The sequence below is a fragment of the Tremella mesenterica genome (genome assembly GCF_000271645.1).
Source record: "Tremella mesenterica DSM 1558 unplaced genomic scaffold TREMEscaffold_1, whole genome shotgun sequence".
Classification (NCBI taxonomy): domain Eukaryota; kingdom Fungi; phylum Basidiomycota; class Tremellomycetes; order Tremellales; family Tremellaceae; genus Tremella; species Tremella mesenterica.
The window spans coordinates 5,384,605-5,399,222 of record NW_006711225.1 but is presented as its reverse complement, the minus strand read 5'-3'; the positions used below and the strand labels follow the sequence as shown (position 1 = coordinate 5,399,222).

Genomic DNA, 14,618 nt, shown 5'->3' with positions numbered 1-14,618 from the left:
CTGCTCATTATACAAGCTCTCACTATAATTTTGGAATGTCAGCTAAGTTGGTCAACGGTGCATGGCTGGGTGGCAGCACTTGTAAATCTCTGGGAACAGCAGGTCAAAAGAGGAATCAACAATTTTACATCGCCTCGAAGCGTCCACACAGCTACAATCATCTCTGTTCTACGAAAGTTTACAGAAAGAAGGAAAAAGTTACTTTTCGAGGACAAGGGCAAACGTAAGTGAACAAACGTTAGCAACACCTGACAAATAGAGCTGTTTTATGATGGATACAAAGATACTAAGCAACTAGCGAGATCGTTTGCACACTACATGGAGCGAAATAACGAGGAAGGGCTCCGAGATGCCCTTGCGCAAGCCCTTGGTGTATATGGAATGCTTCGAAGCGATAACCAACGTCGAATGCTTCTATCAGACCTTTCCTCAGAGATAGCGCTCAACGAAGGACCAACAGCGTGTTTGCTAGTTGTTCTTGTCTTACATTCAAGTAAAACAAACGCATCTGGCAAGGCAGAGTATGCTGCGTTTATTCGGAACAAAGATCTGAGTGTATGTCCTGTCTTTTTGCTAAGTTTGTATTTGTTTGCTCGGTATGTGTCAATTTAAATACATAAAAGACTTTTAACTAATAAATAGCTTTTATTGCGGCCCTTCTCCCAGTGGATTTCCAAATCTTGCTACTCGTGCAAACTGGTACGATCTTCCGCTTTTAAGCGACGGCAAGAACAGATTAAAAGAGGTGTCATATGACACGCAAAGAAGAGCAATCAATGAAGCGCTTAAAGCTGCAAATGTACATACGTATCAAAAAACGCACGTTAATAGACGACTAGGCGCACGTCTTGCCGAACAAGGGGGTGCTTCTCCGGATGAAATTGCTCGAGCCGGTCATTGGGCGCATTCAGTTCTTGAAATTCACTATCTTACACACATCCCTCGTAAAACTTTACGAGCACTTGCTGGTTTCCCTGTAGAAGGGAAAGGATTTTTTTTACCACGCGCTGTTACTCCTTCTCCTACTCTCTTAAGGAAAATTTTTCCTGATGTAGATAAATGGTAAGTTATCTTGTTTATAAAGAATGTAATTAATTTATTTAGGACGGCTTTGCTGAACTCTCCTATTCATCAGCAGCAGGAGTTAACAGGCCGAATGTTTTTGCAGACAATAGCGTCTTTAAGAGAAGTGTTTCTACAAGATATTCCTCACTGGCGAAAACTCTTTCCTTCGTTATATATCTTCACCATCCACTCTTTGCCGATGAAGAGTACAAACGTTTTGAAGGAGAAGCACTTACTCGTACAATCAGTAATGAGCAAAGATATGATGACCGAATAGCTCAAGCTCTTCCAATCTTGCATGAACTATTGCAAACTCAAACTCGAGCTCACCAACAATCGTTCCAAGACATACTTTCGAATGTTCTTCAGCTAAATCAAAGTCAAATTCAAAATCAAGAACAGATAAAAGCTGTGTCCGACGGTATTACGCTCATTCAAACTGCTCTTAGTCGACCCGTGATCATTCCTGGCCCTTTACAGTCTTTGCTTAGCGATATGACCAGAGATTTATCAAATATGGACGTTCAACAATCATCCTCTTCATCATCGTCTTTGTCTGCACCAATGTACTCAGTACCACTCTCATCAACAACGTTGCCTTCTTCTTCCAACAGTTTTGACCCCTCTTCTTTCATTCAACTTGAACCCTTTACCATGAGTCGTTCTGTGTGTACGGTTCAGGAATTATGGCAAGAATACACCATTGGTCTTAATGGACGCCCATCTGTTCAGTCCCAATACGAAAACGGTGCTCATGGACTAAAGGATGCTAGTGAAACAGAGAAAAGGTTCTACCGAAGACGAATGGGCGTCATTAAAGCTGTTAAAGAGTTAATGAAATCAAGGGAAATCACAGGGAGCGAAGCAGCAAAATTTTTAGATGTTCATAGACAAGGCTTGAAGAATCCGTCGTTAGATGCGTTGCAAAACTGGTTAAGTAAGGCTTCAGCTATAGATATCCTATCCGTGTAGAAATTAGAGTAAGTATGCAATATGTAGCGCGTTCTGTCTGTTGTCCGCTTATTTTTGCTAATTCCTGCTCACTTTTGCTCATTTTTGCTCGCTTTTGCTTATTTAAAGGGACTTTGCTAAACCCTGGCTCGTATTTGTTAAGGCGTAGTCAAACATCAAAGGAGTGGTTCATAACTTCGTAAAAGTACGGGAATAAGTACGCCCCTGCTTGATTGGGCGTGTCTCAGACACGGCGTTTGAAAATCGTTTCCTGCAAGCTAGCATGAGGCAATTCAGGTAATTAGCTGCTCGCTTCCGATGAAACGCGAAATTGTTGTCTGTAGTGAGGGTAACACCTCCTTTGGTTGTCAAGATGTTGATTAAGAGGTTTTTCACCGTTGTCACATATACCAATGGTCTGCTGCTCTTTCTTCCCCACGGCTCATCACTTTTAACTGTTTTCACGGCTTGATACTTACAATTTTGAATGCCTAACGTGAGACGTAGTCTTAGTATCTCAAATATCGTCAGTAGACCCAACAATACCTCCCACAATCGCCAAAGAGCTCAAAGTATGACCGCCACGCCCTCAAGCCAGTCTAAAACTGCTCGTGGTATGCCAATGAAGTTTGGAGATACGGTTGTTGGTTAGTTACGTTAGTATTTTGTTGGTTAAGCTTATATGATGTAGGATTTGACGATGAATATAAGTGGGACGTAATTGGCGGCTTATCCCTGCGAAAATGGCCAGATTCCAACGTAGATTCGGTCGTTAAGATCCCAGATGACAAGAAGAGTCCGAAGGTAGCTATTTTGCCCAATGAGTCGTCAAAAGTTAGTATTTTTTGTTGTTTTTATAAGTAAAGTTTTGGATCTAACATATGTAGCTGAAAAACCATCGAGAGGCGTTTAATCACGCCGTTAGTCCTAATGTCTGGCGACGAACTGGTTCTTTGTCCTGTTCTCAGTGTCAAGGCCGTCAAAATCGCTCAAATTCGTGTGCTTTTGGATGTTTGACCGTTGGTGAGATACCTACTGGTGCGTGCTGCGAGTGTGTGGCACTTGGTACGTCAACACGATGTGATTTTGTCAGTAAGGCAGAAATCAAAGTAGACGAGCGAGCGTTTCTTGGTTCTCTTCGTGAAGAGCTAGGTTCAATTAAAGCGGTTGAAAATCAGGCTAAGCTAGCTGGTAAGTTCGATATTTATCATTTACGAGCTTAATCTGACAGACTAGCACAAGGTGGATACGTTCTCGAACCTAACGGTATTGCTGGACAATTAGCGATCATTCGAACACGAATTTCGGATCTAATTGCAACACAAGCTCAAGAACTCGCTCCCGATGACGCCTCTGTGTTAGAAACTCCTCGAAAACGTATGAGGAAGTCAACTCAGACTGGAGCTAGCCCCTTCTAGTGGTTAGTAGTGTTTGTATGCAAGCTATGGTTAGTGTTTGCAGAAGCGAGCAAGAATGAGCAAAAGAGAGCAAGAGTAAGCAGATGTTAAGACGCGATTTCACTGCGAACGATCGACACCATGAGTCACAATTTCGCTGCGTCAGTTATCGAAATGATACCCGGACGGGCCCTAGGACCCCCGTCCGGACTGACTCAGGGTTCATGTCGTATAACAATTCATTCGATTTTTTGATTTTTTTCATCTGCACGCTTTTTTTTCTTCAGGAAGAGCATGCATGATGATCTTCTTCTCCCTCTATCTCAGTCAATATTGCAGGTATTGAGGAGATCTCTTTTGAACATAGCTCAGTGCACCTAGATGTATCTTTTGGTGCTATCTAGATGCATGCAAACAGCCTACATCAGACGCTTCAAATTATAGGTTCTCTATAAGGAGGAAAACAGCCTTTCTCCATCTCCTGTTTCACAGGAGGTAGCTGAATGCATCAAATTCCTACTGTAAGAGAAGGAAACCTATTCAGAGCCTTCTCGGGCGTCTGCATGCCTCAAAGAAGACCATGGAGATGGTAAGTGATGACAGAATGATATTTTAGTGATATTTGGGGGTGGTGAGAAGGAAGTGCCACATTGGGTCGATCCCCCCTTGGGGCCCCACATCAAAATATCGAATCAAGTGATCTACTCTCTTGGGTCACTTGAGAGCTTCATATTGTGACAGATGATGCATCAAGGTGTCAGGAGTACACCCTTCAATTTTCAAGGCTGTAGCTGCATGCATTGTGGAGTTGTAGGGAGGAGAAGTTTTGGATTATACCATCTGAAAAAAAAATCTGGGTGAGGAAAAAAAAAATCGAATGGCCCTTCGCGCGCGCCATACATACACTGATCTGGCCATGATTTTGAATATATGACAATAGTGAAGACAACAATCGCTAACTTGCAGCAAATCAGCGAACAGGAACCTGCCCAAAGTTCCGTAATGTTTTCCCCATCTCCACATGTGAACGAGATTGACGTTCCATCTCTGCGTTGATTGCCCATACCCAACGATCTCTTTCCAGCTGGACGTTAGTTCAGATTGACCCACTTTACGTCTCGTGTCCCTCGCCCTCTCCGGCCTCCCCTTCTTCTTAAGGAGCCCAATCGCTCAGAAGCGACTCAGTACCGTGTGAGATAGATACAACATGTCAGCAGACAACAATGAGAGTGATAGGCTCAAGAAGGTGTTGACATACTGTATGGGGGTCAAAAGGAGGAGCAAGTGTGACTTACCTTCGACCTGGCTCGAAAGATTAACAACGCAGGAGGTTTCTCACTAAGTTGTGGAGGTTGAATGATCCCTCCTTCTTCCCATGGATGTCTTTTCCCCCATCCATTCTCAGGTAACAAAAACCTGACACAAAAAGTAGTATCTTCCGTCCCGTCACAACTCTGCCCGATTAGCAACTTCACCTTTCCCTCTCATTCAGTTGATTGGATGACTCACTTGAAGACCATCTTGATATACCCTATGTCGAGTTGTAAAAGCATCTTGATCCTGTGCTACGTGTAATTCATCCACTGCTAACATACCAGAATAAACGTATGCTCCGAATAGGGGCCAACGGGATTTACGATGTTGAAACGGTTGAGAGGATTTGATTTTGAATGTGATTATGCATCCTCCGGAGAGGACAATGTATCGATGGCTATCATCAGATAAGTACATGACGTGACCAATGGCGCAATCATAGCCATAACATATACCCCGTGACTTACACCACATCAAATCAGATAGAGACGATATTCGATATCGCAGGGGCCAACGAATTAAGGGAGACAAATAGGAGAAGGAAGAGTGAGTAAAGCAGGATACAAGGGTGAAAGAACTGGGGGATTCGTGATGAGATAACTTACCGAAACTTCCTATAAGGTCCTCTTTTCACAAACAACCTTCCAGCTTGACAGACCGGTGTACACCCTTTAAGAGTACACCAATCCCAAATATCCGTCAAGATGACATCTGACCCTTTCCCCAGTTCTGTCCCTGCGAACGGATCATGAGAAGCTGTCACCTCCAAAGCATCCATCCTTTGTCGAGCACTATCATCAGTCCCTCCTCCACATCATTTGATAGGGATGAAAACTTACTCGACTCGGTGACGTCTCTTCCAATATTCCACCAATCTCTTCAAGCCTTGGACCCATTCCTCCGCTGATTGGGTAGTGTGAGCTTCGAACTTGACTGTCTCGTTCGACAGAGCGAGTTCGAAGGATCTGGCCGATCTTCCCCCTGGTCCTCTACCCCAAGTCACTGGCACTTCCTCTGACTCGGATCCGGGGTTGTGAGAAGGTAAAGTGGATTGTAAGTCTGGCGGACAGAGTTCGACCTCTTCAATACTTCTCAAATCGACACTTCCGACTGAGTGTTGAAGAAAGAAGGACATTCTTTCACTTTCTTCATGTTGGAAAGTATCGAAAACCTCCGGGAACAGATCACGGGGAGTATGGCTTTCTTTCCCCGGAGTTAGGGGAGGATGAGCGTTCTTCATTGTAGACGTGTAGATATTTCCTTCATGTGTAGAAAGATAAACGTGCTCTCTGGGTGAAGTGGGAGATTTATGTCGAATAAGATATCCTTCAATTCCTGGAGGCTCGATGAGAGAGGTACCGTCTTCTAGTCGTAGGAAGCGGGGACGATGACCGGCGGGACGTAACTCAAGTGTACCGGGAGTACGCTCGTTCTCCTCATTCAGCATCATCACCCAAGTATAGTTTGATTCTGTGAGAGCACGAGGAAAGTCACTGTATAGTGAAGGAAGATATGAGGAATGTATCACTTACTTGACATCGAGACACACCGGCAAGTAATGCCCAATTTCTACTCTTCCCTTCAACAGTATCATCATACGCCACCCAATCCAGCTCACCCGAAGGTGACTTCCAACACAAACGAAGATCTACATTTTCTCTTCCATATACGCTTCTTTGTCTTTCCAGATCTTCCACATCAATCACCTCTTTGATCATTTCGAAACATGTGTTGACCGTATTGACCTGGCTGAACTGCTTAGTCATATGTTTCCCACCCACTTCGTCCTCGTCTTGTGGGAGATGTAATCGGATTGACATTGACAACTCCGAGACGTTGATGTCCAGCCACGAAGGAAGCTCCCCACTGAGTTCCCGCCAACATTCCCAAAACCAATCAAGAGATCGTGATCTCTCCGGAATTTTGAGAATGAAAACATGAGTACCTTGTCTTCGACGACGGAGCCATTGAACTTGTTTCGAATGAGAGAGTCGATGTTTGATCGTGGTTGAACGGGAGGATTGGAACATATGTTCGAGATCGTCGTGCAATCGACCAGCCGATGTGGTCAGACAGAGGGTCATATCTGTGGAGTTGAATATAGTGATTGACGTACGACCGGGTTGTAGTGGAATGATAAAGGCGAGTCGTTTCTGATTCTTGAAATGCTCCTGCAAGGGCAGACGCTGGTAAATTTAGTATTGTGATATGAATGAGTGGAATGAGTATGACCTACCCAGTCTTGATACAGTTCAACACGGCCTTGACGGAGCACAACGATATACTCTTTGAGTCGTTCCATACGTTGACATGGGTTTCGTCGCTATTCGTCAGCCTGAGTCGGCTAGATTGTCTCGCACACACCTGCTGAGCTTCGTCAAAGAACGGTAAAGGTTCTTCGTGGTGATAACCAACTCCGACCAACATCCGATCTGAAGTCAGCAATGTGGTTCCAAACATTTTAAGCATCGGTACTCACCTCTCATGATTACTTCACCTGGAGAAACCACCTCTCCCTCGTCCTCATCATTTTCAGCGAGATCGACAGCAGCCCCAGCACTAGTGCCTTCCGCCTCATCCCCTTCCCTAGAGAGCACTACCTCAGGATCTACTGGAGCCTTGTTCCCTTTCCTAGGTTTGATTTCCCCTTCTCCTTCTTGCACCACATTGACTGGATTAACAGGGAACTGAACTGACTTGGATTTGGTCGGTGCTTCGACTCCTAGTCTTCCTGGCGTATCGCTCCTAGTTTCGGGACCGGCTACTGTGAGTGAAGACGATTTTCGCAGTGCTGATTTCAGTCTTTTGCCAAGACTCTGAGTAGACGGTCTAGTCTTCAACGGAGTCAAACCCTCTTCACCATTTGTCGTCGTGACCGGCACCTCATCGAATCGTGCACTGACAAGTGGTCTCAAAGACGATGCTTGTGAAGTCCGATGGTCGGGACTGACCAATTCCAAAGATCTCGAGCTCGTCGATGCTCTCGGTTCCTCCACATGATATCCGACTTGATCATGCAATCGGACGGAGCTGGTAGAAGCAGTAGGATCTGTAAATCTCGTTCGGGCGGTGACGAAGGTCTCCTGGGTGTCTTTCGTGCGATTCGGGGGTCTTTGTGGAGTACGACTTTTGTCGTTTGTGGGTAGTTTGTGATGGTCGTCGTGAAAAGGGGGGATTTCTTGAATTTGAATTTGGGGGTGTGGAGCAGGGTTAAATTCTCTACCAATATCAAAACTTCCCCCTATCCACATATCTTTTCTTTTCTTCTTCTCATTCTTCCTTTTAGCCCGATTCCAATTCGAACTTCCTTCATCCGGGCTGTCCATATCAATTTCCTCATCTTCATTCCCAGTATCATCACTCAAAACTCTCCCTTTACGTATTCTGTTCATGTAGTTTATCAGATGTCCAGACCCTTCAGAAGAAGCGTCACCCCATGATACCCCTACATGTCGACTCTCTCGATCCAAATGATAAAACCTCTTCAGAGCCCGACGGCGAAGGTTGATCAGACGTCTACGTTTCTCCTCGACTTCATCCGAGTTTATTATATTTTCAGGGATAGGTCCCAGGAAACGACGAGGAAGGACATGTGAGGTATCGTGTGAACTGGTATGGACTACTGCAGGGGAAGGTTCAGGTTGCGGGAGAGGGCCTTGTTCTGTTCGAGCGGAATTTGAAGGTGTGTTTGCGGGAACAGCAGGCATTCCTACTCCTTGATTATAAAAGGATTATGTCTCACGGTTCGTTCACTGAGCATATGAATTAATCCTCGTTTGATACTGACCGTTAATACTGTTTTGTTGACATGTGTGGGAGAATTGAATAGTATATAGCAAAGACGCAGATGACGTCGTGGGAATGGTACGTCACGTGACAAAGACATTCCGGTCCACGGAAAGCAATCTTACCCCATCCCGGACTTGACGGAATTCAAAGATCAAAGATCTATCATCATCTTCTCCCTTAATCATCTTATCATCCCTCAAACTTACTGATGCTTCGTCAAAGAACATATCCACAATTACTTGAAATGTCTACAAGAAAATTCTACACTCAACCGCCTAATCTCACACCATCACAATTCCCTTTACCTCCCTTCCTTCCCCTTTGTCCACCTCCCCAAACCCCTCCTCCCACCTTGCCCAGACGTCCAAAACTCTCTCCACCACAAGGGTTCACTTCCACCTCTTATTCTGTTCCAGCTGCTTACCCTCGAAGTACACCAGATAGTACAGGAACGTTACATAGATTCTCCGAACCTTTTCAGCTGACCCCACCTAAAGAGTGGGAGAGTAAGGAAGAACGTCGGGCACGCTTGAACGAAGAAGCATTGGAAGTTGCAAGGAAGAGGTATCATACCAGACGATGGGGAATAGAAGAAGCTTTGACTGCTAAACCTCCTGGTTTGTGGTTGGCGGTAGAGAGGTGGAGAAGGGATGAGGTGGAAGACGGTGAAGGATTGACTTTGGTCATGGCTCATGCTAATGGGTTTTTGAAGGAGGTTAGTGGACCTCTCGCAACTCTTACTTTCTGTTTTTTTTTTCATTACGCACCATCTTAACTGAACCCTCCACACTTACCCCTCAATCCGTGCACCGTACGTCCTGAATGCCCAATCTGGTATCCGTGACATGAGAGAAGACGTCAGCTCTCTGTTGCCATAAAAAATGTGGATCTTGTTTCAGGAAGAACCCACTAGCCCTAAGGGTACATGAATACTGATACTTAGGACTGGCATCCTACTCTTCATAGACTACTCGCCAAATCACCTCCTTCCCAATCATCAATCTTTGGTGAATCTCCCTTCCCGGTCCTTCCCCTCAACCCCGATCGCCGAGTCACACCTTTACCAAGTACGACAAGAATCGACGATATCTATCTTCTCGACGACGTCATCCATGCTTCATCACTAGACTTGAACAAAGGTAAACTAGGTCCTGTACATTTATGGTCGGACAGAGGAAGAGATATTATAAATTTTATAGAACATATCCTTCCTACATTTTCTGAAGGAGTTCCCTCGTGGGGTTTGGCATTACCAAAAGGAAGAAAACCAAAAGTGATAGGAGTAGGTCATTCTCTCGGTGGAAACGCCATGTAAGTTTCTAACATGTTCATAAAGAGGAAGCTAATGGAGAAGGATACAAGCAGCTGCTTATAGACCGGATTTGTTTCATGCAATGTTCTTGTTGGATCCAATGGTGAGTTTTGGTTTCCCGATTACACTACCCAATCTGAGATGAAGGTCGTGTAATTTGAGGCATTATGGTTGATATTAGGCTCCTCCTATATACATAGACACTCAACAAGAACCATCCGATTTAGCAGCTTGGCCATTACTCACTTTGTCCGTTAGCAGAAGGTCAATTTGGCCTTCTCGTCAATCCGCCGTGGAACACGCTTTGAAGTCAAATTTCTTTAAACGCTATCATCCTGAAGTGTTGGAAATTTGGAAATCACACGCTTTGGTATCTCTTCCTCCCACATACGCTTCCCATTCCTCTCTCACGCCAAGTGGCACACCAACTACAGAGGGCACTTCGTCAACCAGCGAGGCAGCATCCTCCGCCACAACTGTAACGAATACCGCGAGCATGACGGCTGAGGAAAAGCCGACAGAAGAAGAAGAAGACGGACCAGTCACACTAGCCACTCCTCCATGGTGTGAAGCCACTTCCTTCGCCGAATCTACCGGACTGGCGGAAGGTTGGGAACTTTTACCTAAAGTCACCATTCCCGCTGGATTCCTCATGGCTGGTGATTCTCGTACGACTTACGGAGATGATATCACGAGGGAAATGGTATATCGAGCTCCGATCAGTAGAAATGAAAAGGTCATAGGATCAAGTCATCAGATCTTACAAGAAAGACCTGATGATATTGCGGATGCGCTCTGGAGGTTTATTGGGAATGTTATATTTGCTCAATCTTCAGAGCGCAAGATGGAAAGGGCTAAATTGTAGTTTATGTTTACCGTAGATATTTAGACACTTCGGGAGTTATAGGTGACTTGTGATTATGTCTCCTTCGTCCTCCTTCCCCATTTTCTCTCGCATGCCGACCTTGCTTCAAATTGAAGTACACATGTGATAGATGATCCAATGACTGCATAATAATTCGTATTTCGTTTCGTGGTATTGACATGAATCTCTACCTAAGAAGTGATGGCAAATTTGGCGGCGGCTTCATCGAACTCCAAATTTTTGTTCTTCAAATCAACGGCGAAAGGATGTTGAACAGCAAGAGAAGCTAGTTTCCTAATCATTATTCAGCTGTATGTATTATGAATTTGATGAAGAGACTTACTCGGAGTAACCTTCCATGCGGAGAGAAGTCCCAATGGCCAGTATGTCCGGGTGAGTATCTCCTCCTTGTCTCTGAGAGGCTTCAACAACATCGGCTTTGGCTTCCTCTACATGACCCAGAAGCAAGTGAGCAGCAGCATGAGAAGCGAGTACAGGAGGGGTTCGACCGGAAGGAAGTTGATACAGTTCTTCGTAGTAGTAATAAGACTGATGAAGGGGTCTAGCTCCCTGATTTATCAGCTCAACACTGGTATAACGGACGATAGATAAATGAGGTGTTTGTGGGTTGTAGAGTAGCAATGTCGGGCAGATTTCGATTAAAGGGAGGAAGGGGTGAAGGAGGGAAGGAGGAGGGGACTGGAAAGGTTCAGCTGAAGGGAAAGACAAACAGTTTTCAGCCCAATCCACGCTTCTATAGCTTGGACGAGAGCAGAATCATTTCCTATTTTCTTCGCGGAAGCGTAGGCGCTTTGAGCTAAATCACGACGGTCCATACTGAGTAAAAGTTGAACGAGAAGTGCAATGCTGTGAATCAGTCCTTGACCTCTCCTCCCATGTGTCACATGCTCCCTCTCTTCTCTCATCGTCCACTCCAAGTGTTTTGAATGGGTGAAAAAGTCAAGTCAACATTTGTCACTTTTGTTCACCAAATCCACCAAGAGACGACTTTACTGATCTTTGTTTACTGATAGAGGGAAGGGATGTTAAATGAGGTAAGAAGTAGATAAACAACATACCACTCTAAATCCTCCTTAGCACAACCTTCTGTCAAAGTAGCAACAGCTTCTTCTTTTTCATTCTCCAAAATGAACACTGTAGCAGCTATGACTCTCACTACACCTTCTTCCGTTTTATCCCCTTCATCACCTTCAAGTTCCAATACTAAATCCCTGAGTTCTTCCACTTTTGAAGCTTTTTCTTCTCCTGATACGTATTTGGCGAGAGCGGTGACGGCTCTGGCGGAAGGTACAGACGGGTCGGGGAGTTGAGTGAGCAGTTCAAGTGCGGCGGAGGGGTTCGATGGGTGAAGGGCGAGATGAGCACGAGCTGCGTAAAGTGTACGGTTGAGATGTTCGGGGGATGAGGGATCAGGAGGTGAGATAGGTGAGATAGATTCGGTTATACATGCTGAGGCGTTAGTATATGAAAATCTCCACTTGACGTTGGCACATTCCAACTCTCCGCGTCTTGATATCTCCCCATCTCCCTTCCCCGCGACGCATAATGTTTCCCGTACTGTGTAGGCACCCATTCTCAGAGGTCACGAGGGTGATTAGACAGTTGAAAGAGTAGGCAAGGTCGGCGTGGTCCTGATTCAGCCCAAAGAGAACCGCGAAGGGAGGAAAGACAGCAACGACAAACCTTCATAAGATGCTGGGAAATCAGCAAAACCCCATGATCTCATCGGTAAACGTACCTTGGTAAAAAAGTTGCTTTACGAGAAAGAGCGGGTCAGCCTCCATGTTGTTCGTAGTTGAGCCTTGAATTGTCCTCCTACAAGTGTTCTTGATGGTATGGAACACCCACAGTGACAGCGACGAGGTGGTAGGTGGAATGGCGGCGATGGCCGCTCTTTATCTTCCCCCTTGAAACGTCACTTGATTCCACCAAGAATCTCTGATCTCTGACCAGAAGTGGAAAATGTCTACCTTACTCGTACTGTGCTTACGCTTTTACTTCTACACAACTGACCATCAATCGCTTTGACTTGATTCTAGTAAGTACATGACTGAGGACGACGATAATTACAAGGCGGGTCAAGGGTCGACATCTGTTGTAACACTCGACTCAAGCGTCAGTGTCACCCAAGTCGACCTGGTGAGTTTGTCTTGGGATCGTAAAGGTCGATAAGTGTCGCTACCTGCTCCGATCATACTGTCTCTCTCTCTCTCTCGACATTGGGTATCAGTCTTAGATCAAGTCACACCATTCACTCATTTTTGACTACCTCCCCGGCTGAAACACCCATAACCCCCTCATGGTCGTCTGTCCTTACGATATACTCACTTTGTATGAAACCACTGTACTGATCTACAGCAAGATTCAGAGACGGAACAACCTGAAGAGTCAGAGAAGACGGGTAAAAAGCGAAAGAGGAAGAAACGTCCAGGTCATCGTGGTAAGAAGCAGAAACCATTTGACGGACAACGTTTCAAATTAAACCATCCTGTTTGTGGGTATTTCATATAACTTACTTTACTCATCCCTCAACTCTAGTCTGTTAAGTATCCTGGTACACGATTTTTTCAATGAGAAATGGTCCTCAGACGAATGTGAGTGTGAGAATTTGTTTCAATTGACATACAGTCACATACACGTTAAAATATCCCACGATGATGATTATCAACGTCCCTCCCGTCATCCCCCACGTAAATCAAAACCAACCCAATACTTATTTTCACGTCCTTGAGGATATCTTGAAAATGGAAAAAGGACTCACCGATCGAGAGAGAGGTCTCGATATGCCCGAGGGACATAAGCTGGGTCAATACGATTTCTGCATACCACATCCATGTCCTAAAGCAGATGATCCCAGATCTCTGTTCACGTATTTCAAACAATTTTTTCCTCCTGAGAGTCGACATTTTGAAAGTATACAAAAATCTCATCAAGATTTTTCAAAGGTGAGTCATCATATAGATCTAAGAGAAAAATTTGTTGATGTTAGATGGAATCTCAACGTTCAATTCAAAAGATGAAGAACGGAAAGAAAGTTGGTGAACCGGAGTATCATTTAGGTATATCGGCTAGATATTTGGATTGGAATACTATGTCTGATCTTTCCACCAGACAATCATACCTTGAGGGATCAATGAGGAAGAATAGGGAAAAGGTATTACCTCTTTCGAGAGAGACGATAAAAAGTCTTCTGTGAGTATTTTGAACTGATGGCGACGAGAAAGAGAGACTGATGGAAGTTTTGCTTTGCGTCAAGCTACAGGAGGGACTTTATACCATAAATTAGGTAGTGTGGATTCTCCAACATCTTCGAAAATGCGTATAGCACCTACAAAACTTTTAAAAGTCCAAGACGAGGTGAATCCCGCTAAAACACAAGTTCCAAATGTAAGTTTAAAACCTATTTCCAATATCTGAAGGACCGACAGACTTTTCATGAGTAAGCGGATGCACATGTAATAAGCGAAGAGATGAAATAGGTATACGAGAATCGTTACTGATAAACTAGTTCAAAATCGATAACGAATGTTTTTTCGGACTCAATTCCATGGTGACTATTTCCCAAGGAAAATCAATCAATTGGCATTATGATAGTCCCGATTCTGAAGAAACGTACACGGTTATCATCGTCGGGGGAAAAGGAAACTGTCAAATACATATCGCTCAATTGGGTATTTGGAATTTAACATTATGTCCTGGAGATGTGGTTTGTTATAAAGCTTCAAAGTTGCTTCATTCCATCATGGTCTCCGATCCTTGCGTTCTTTATACTTTTCATCTTTCTTCAAAATCTGTAGCTGCTATGGGAGGGTTTCAATGGGAAGATTCAAAAGACGAATGAGATTATCATATCTGTAATCATCAATTGAAATGATTGGTTACATGGTGCAAATGATGAATCATG

General features: G+C 44.5%; 5 protein-coding genes across 5 annotated transcripts; 3 read left to right on the top strand and 2 right to left on the bottom strand.

The window, feature by feature from the left end:
- Positions 1-2,590: 2,590 nt before the first annotated feature.
- Positions 2,591-3,434, top strand: TREMEDRAFT_59701 (uncharacterized protein; the record flags this gene model as incomplete). Its single annotated transcript, XM_007001724.1, has 5 exons — positions 2,591-2,663; positions 2,708-2,850; positions 2,904-3,067; positions 3,110-3,207; positions 3,253-3,434. 5 exons carry the CDS (start codon positions 2,591-2,593, stop codon positions 3,432-3,434), a joined length of 660 nt encoding a protein of 219 aa, XP_007001786.1.
- A 949-nt stretch (positions 3,435-4,383) lies between these two features.
- Positions 4,384-7,444, bottom strand: TREMEDRAFT_25253 (uncharacterized protein; the record flags this gene model as incomplete). The annotated part of the gene is made up of 10 exons (XM_007000544.1): positions 4,384-4,497; positions 4,709-4,867; positions 4,923-5,124; positions 5,333-5,518; positions 5,567-5,735; positions 5,796-6,159; positions 6,260-6,913; positions 6,964-7,050; positions 7,092-7,159; positions 7,207-7,444. Coding segments are annotated over 10 exons (2,241 nt in total), but the record flags the coding sequence as incomplete, so codon positions are not given.
- A 1,316-nt stretch (positions 7,445-8,760) lies between these two features.
- Positions 8,761-10,693, top strand: TREMEDRAFT_59699 (uncharacterized protein; the record flags this gene model as incomplete). Its single annotated transcript, XM_007001723.1, has 4 exons — positions 8,761-9,231; positions 9,460-9,827; positions 9,871-9,931; positions 10,010-10,693. The coding sequence occupies 4 exons, from the start codon at positions 8,761-8,763 to the stop codon at positions 10,691-10,693; spliced, it is 1,584 nt and encodes a 527-aa protein (XP_007001785.1).
- A 191-nt stretch (positions 10,694-10,884) lies between these two features.
- On the bottom strand, positions 10,885-12,498 carry TREMEDRAFT_26049 (uncharacterized protein; the record flags this gene model as incomplete). Its single annotated transcript, XM_007000641.1, has 5 exons — positions 10,885-10,987; positions 11,037-11,263; positions 11,425-11,560; positions 11,773-12,186; positions 12,449-12,498. 5 exons carry the CDS (start codon positions 12,496-12,498, stop codon positions 10,885-10,887), a joined length of 930 nt encoding a protein of 309 aa, XP_007000703.1.
- A 262-nt stretch (positions 12,499-12,760) lies between these two features.
- On the top strand, positions 12,761-14,555 carry TREMEDRAFT_59697 (uncharacterized protein; the record flags this gene model as incomplete). Its single annotated transcript, XM_007001722.1, has 6 exons — positions 12,761-12,853; positions 13,073-13,208; positions 13,343-13,659; positions 13,704-13,906; positions 13,954-14,101; positions 14,223-14,555. The coding sequence occupies 6 exons, from the start codon at positions 12,761-12,763 to the stop codon at positions 14,553-14,555; spliced, it is 1,230 nt and encodes a 409-aa protein (XP_007001784.1).
- Positions 14,556-14,618: the final 63 nt, after the last annotated feature.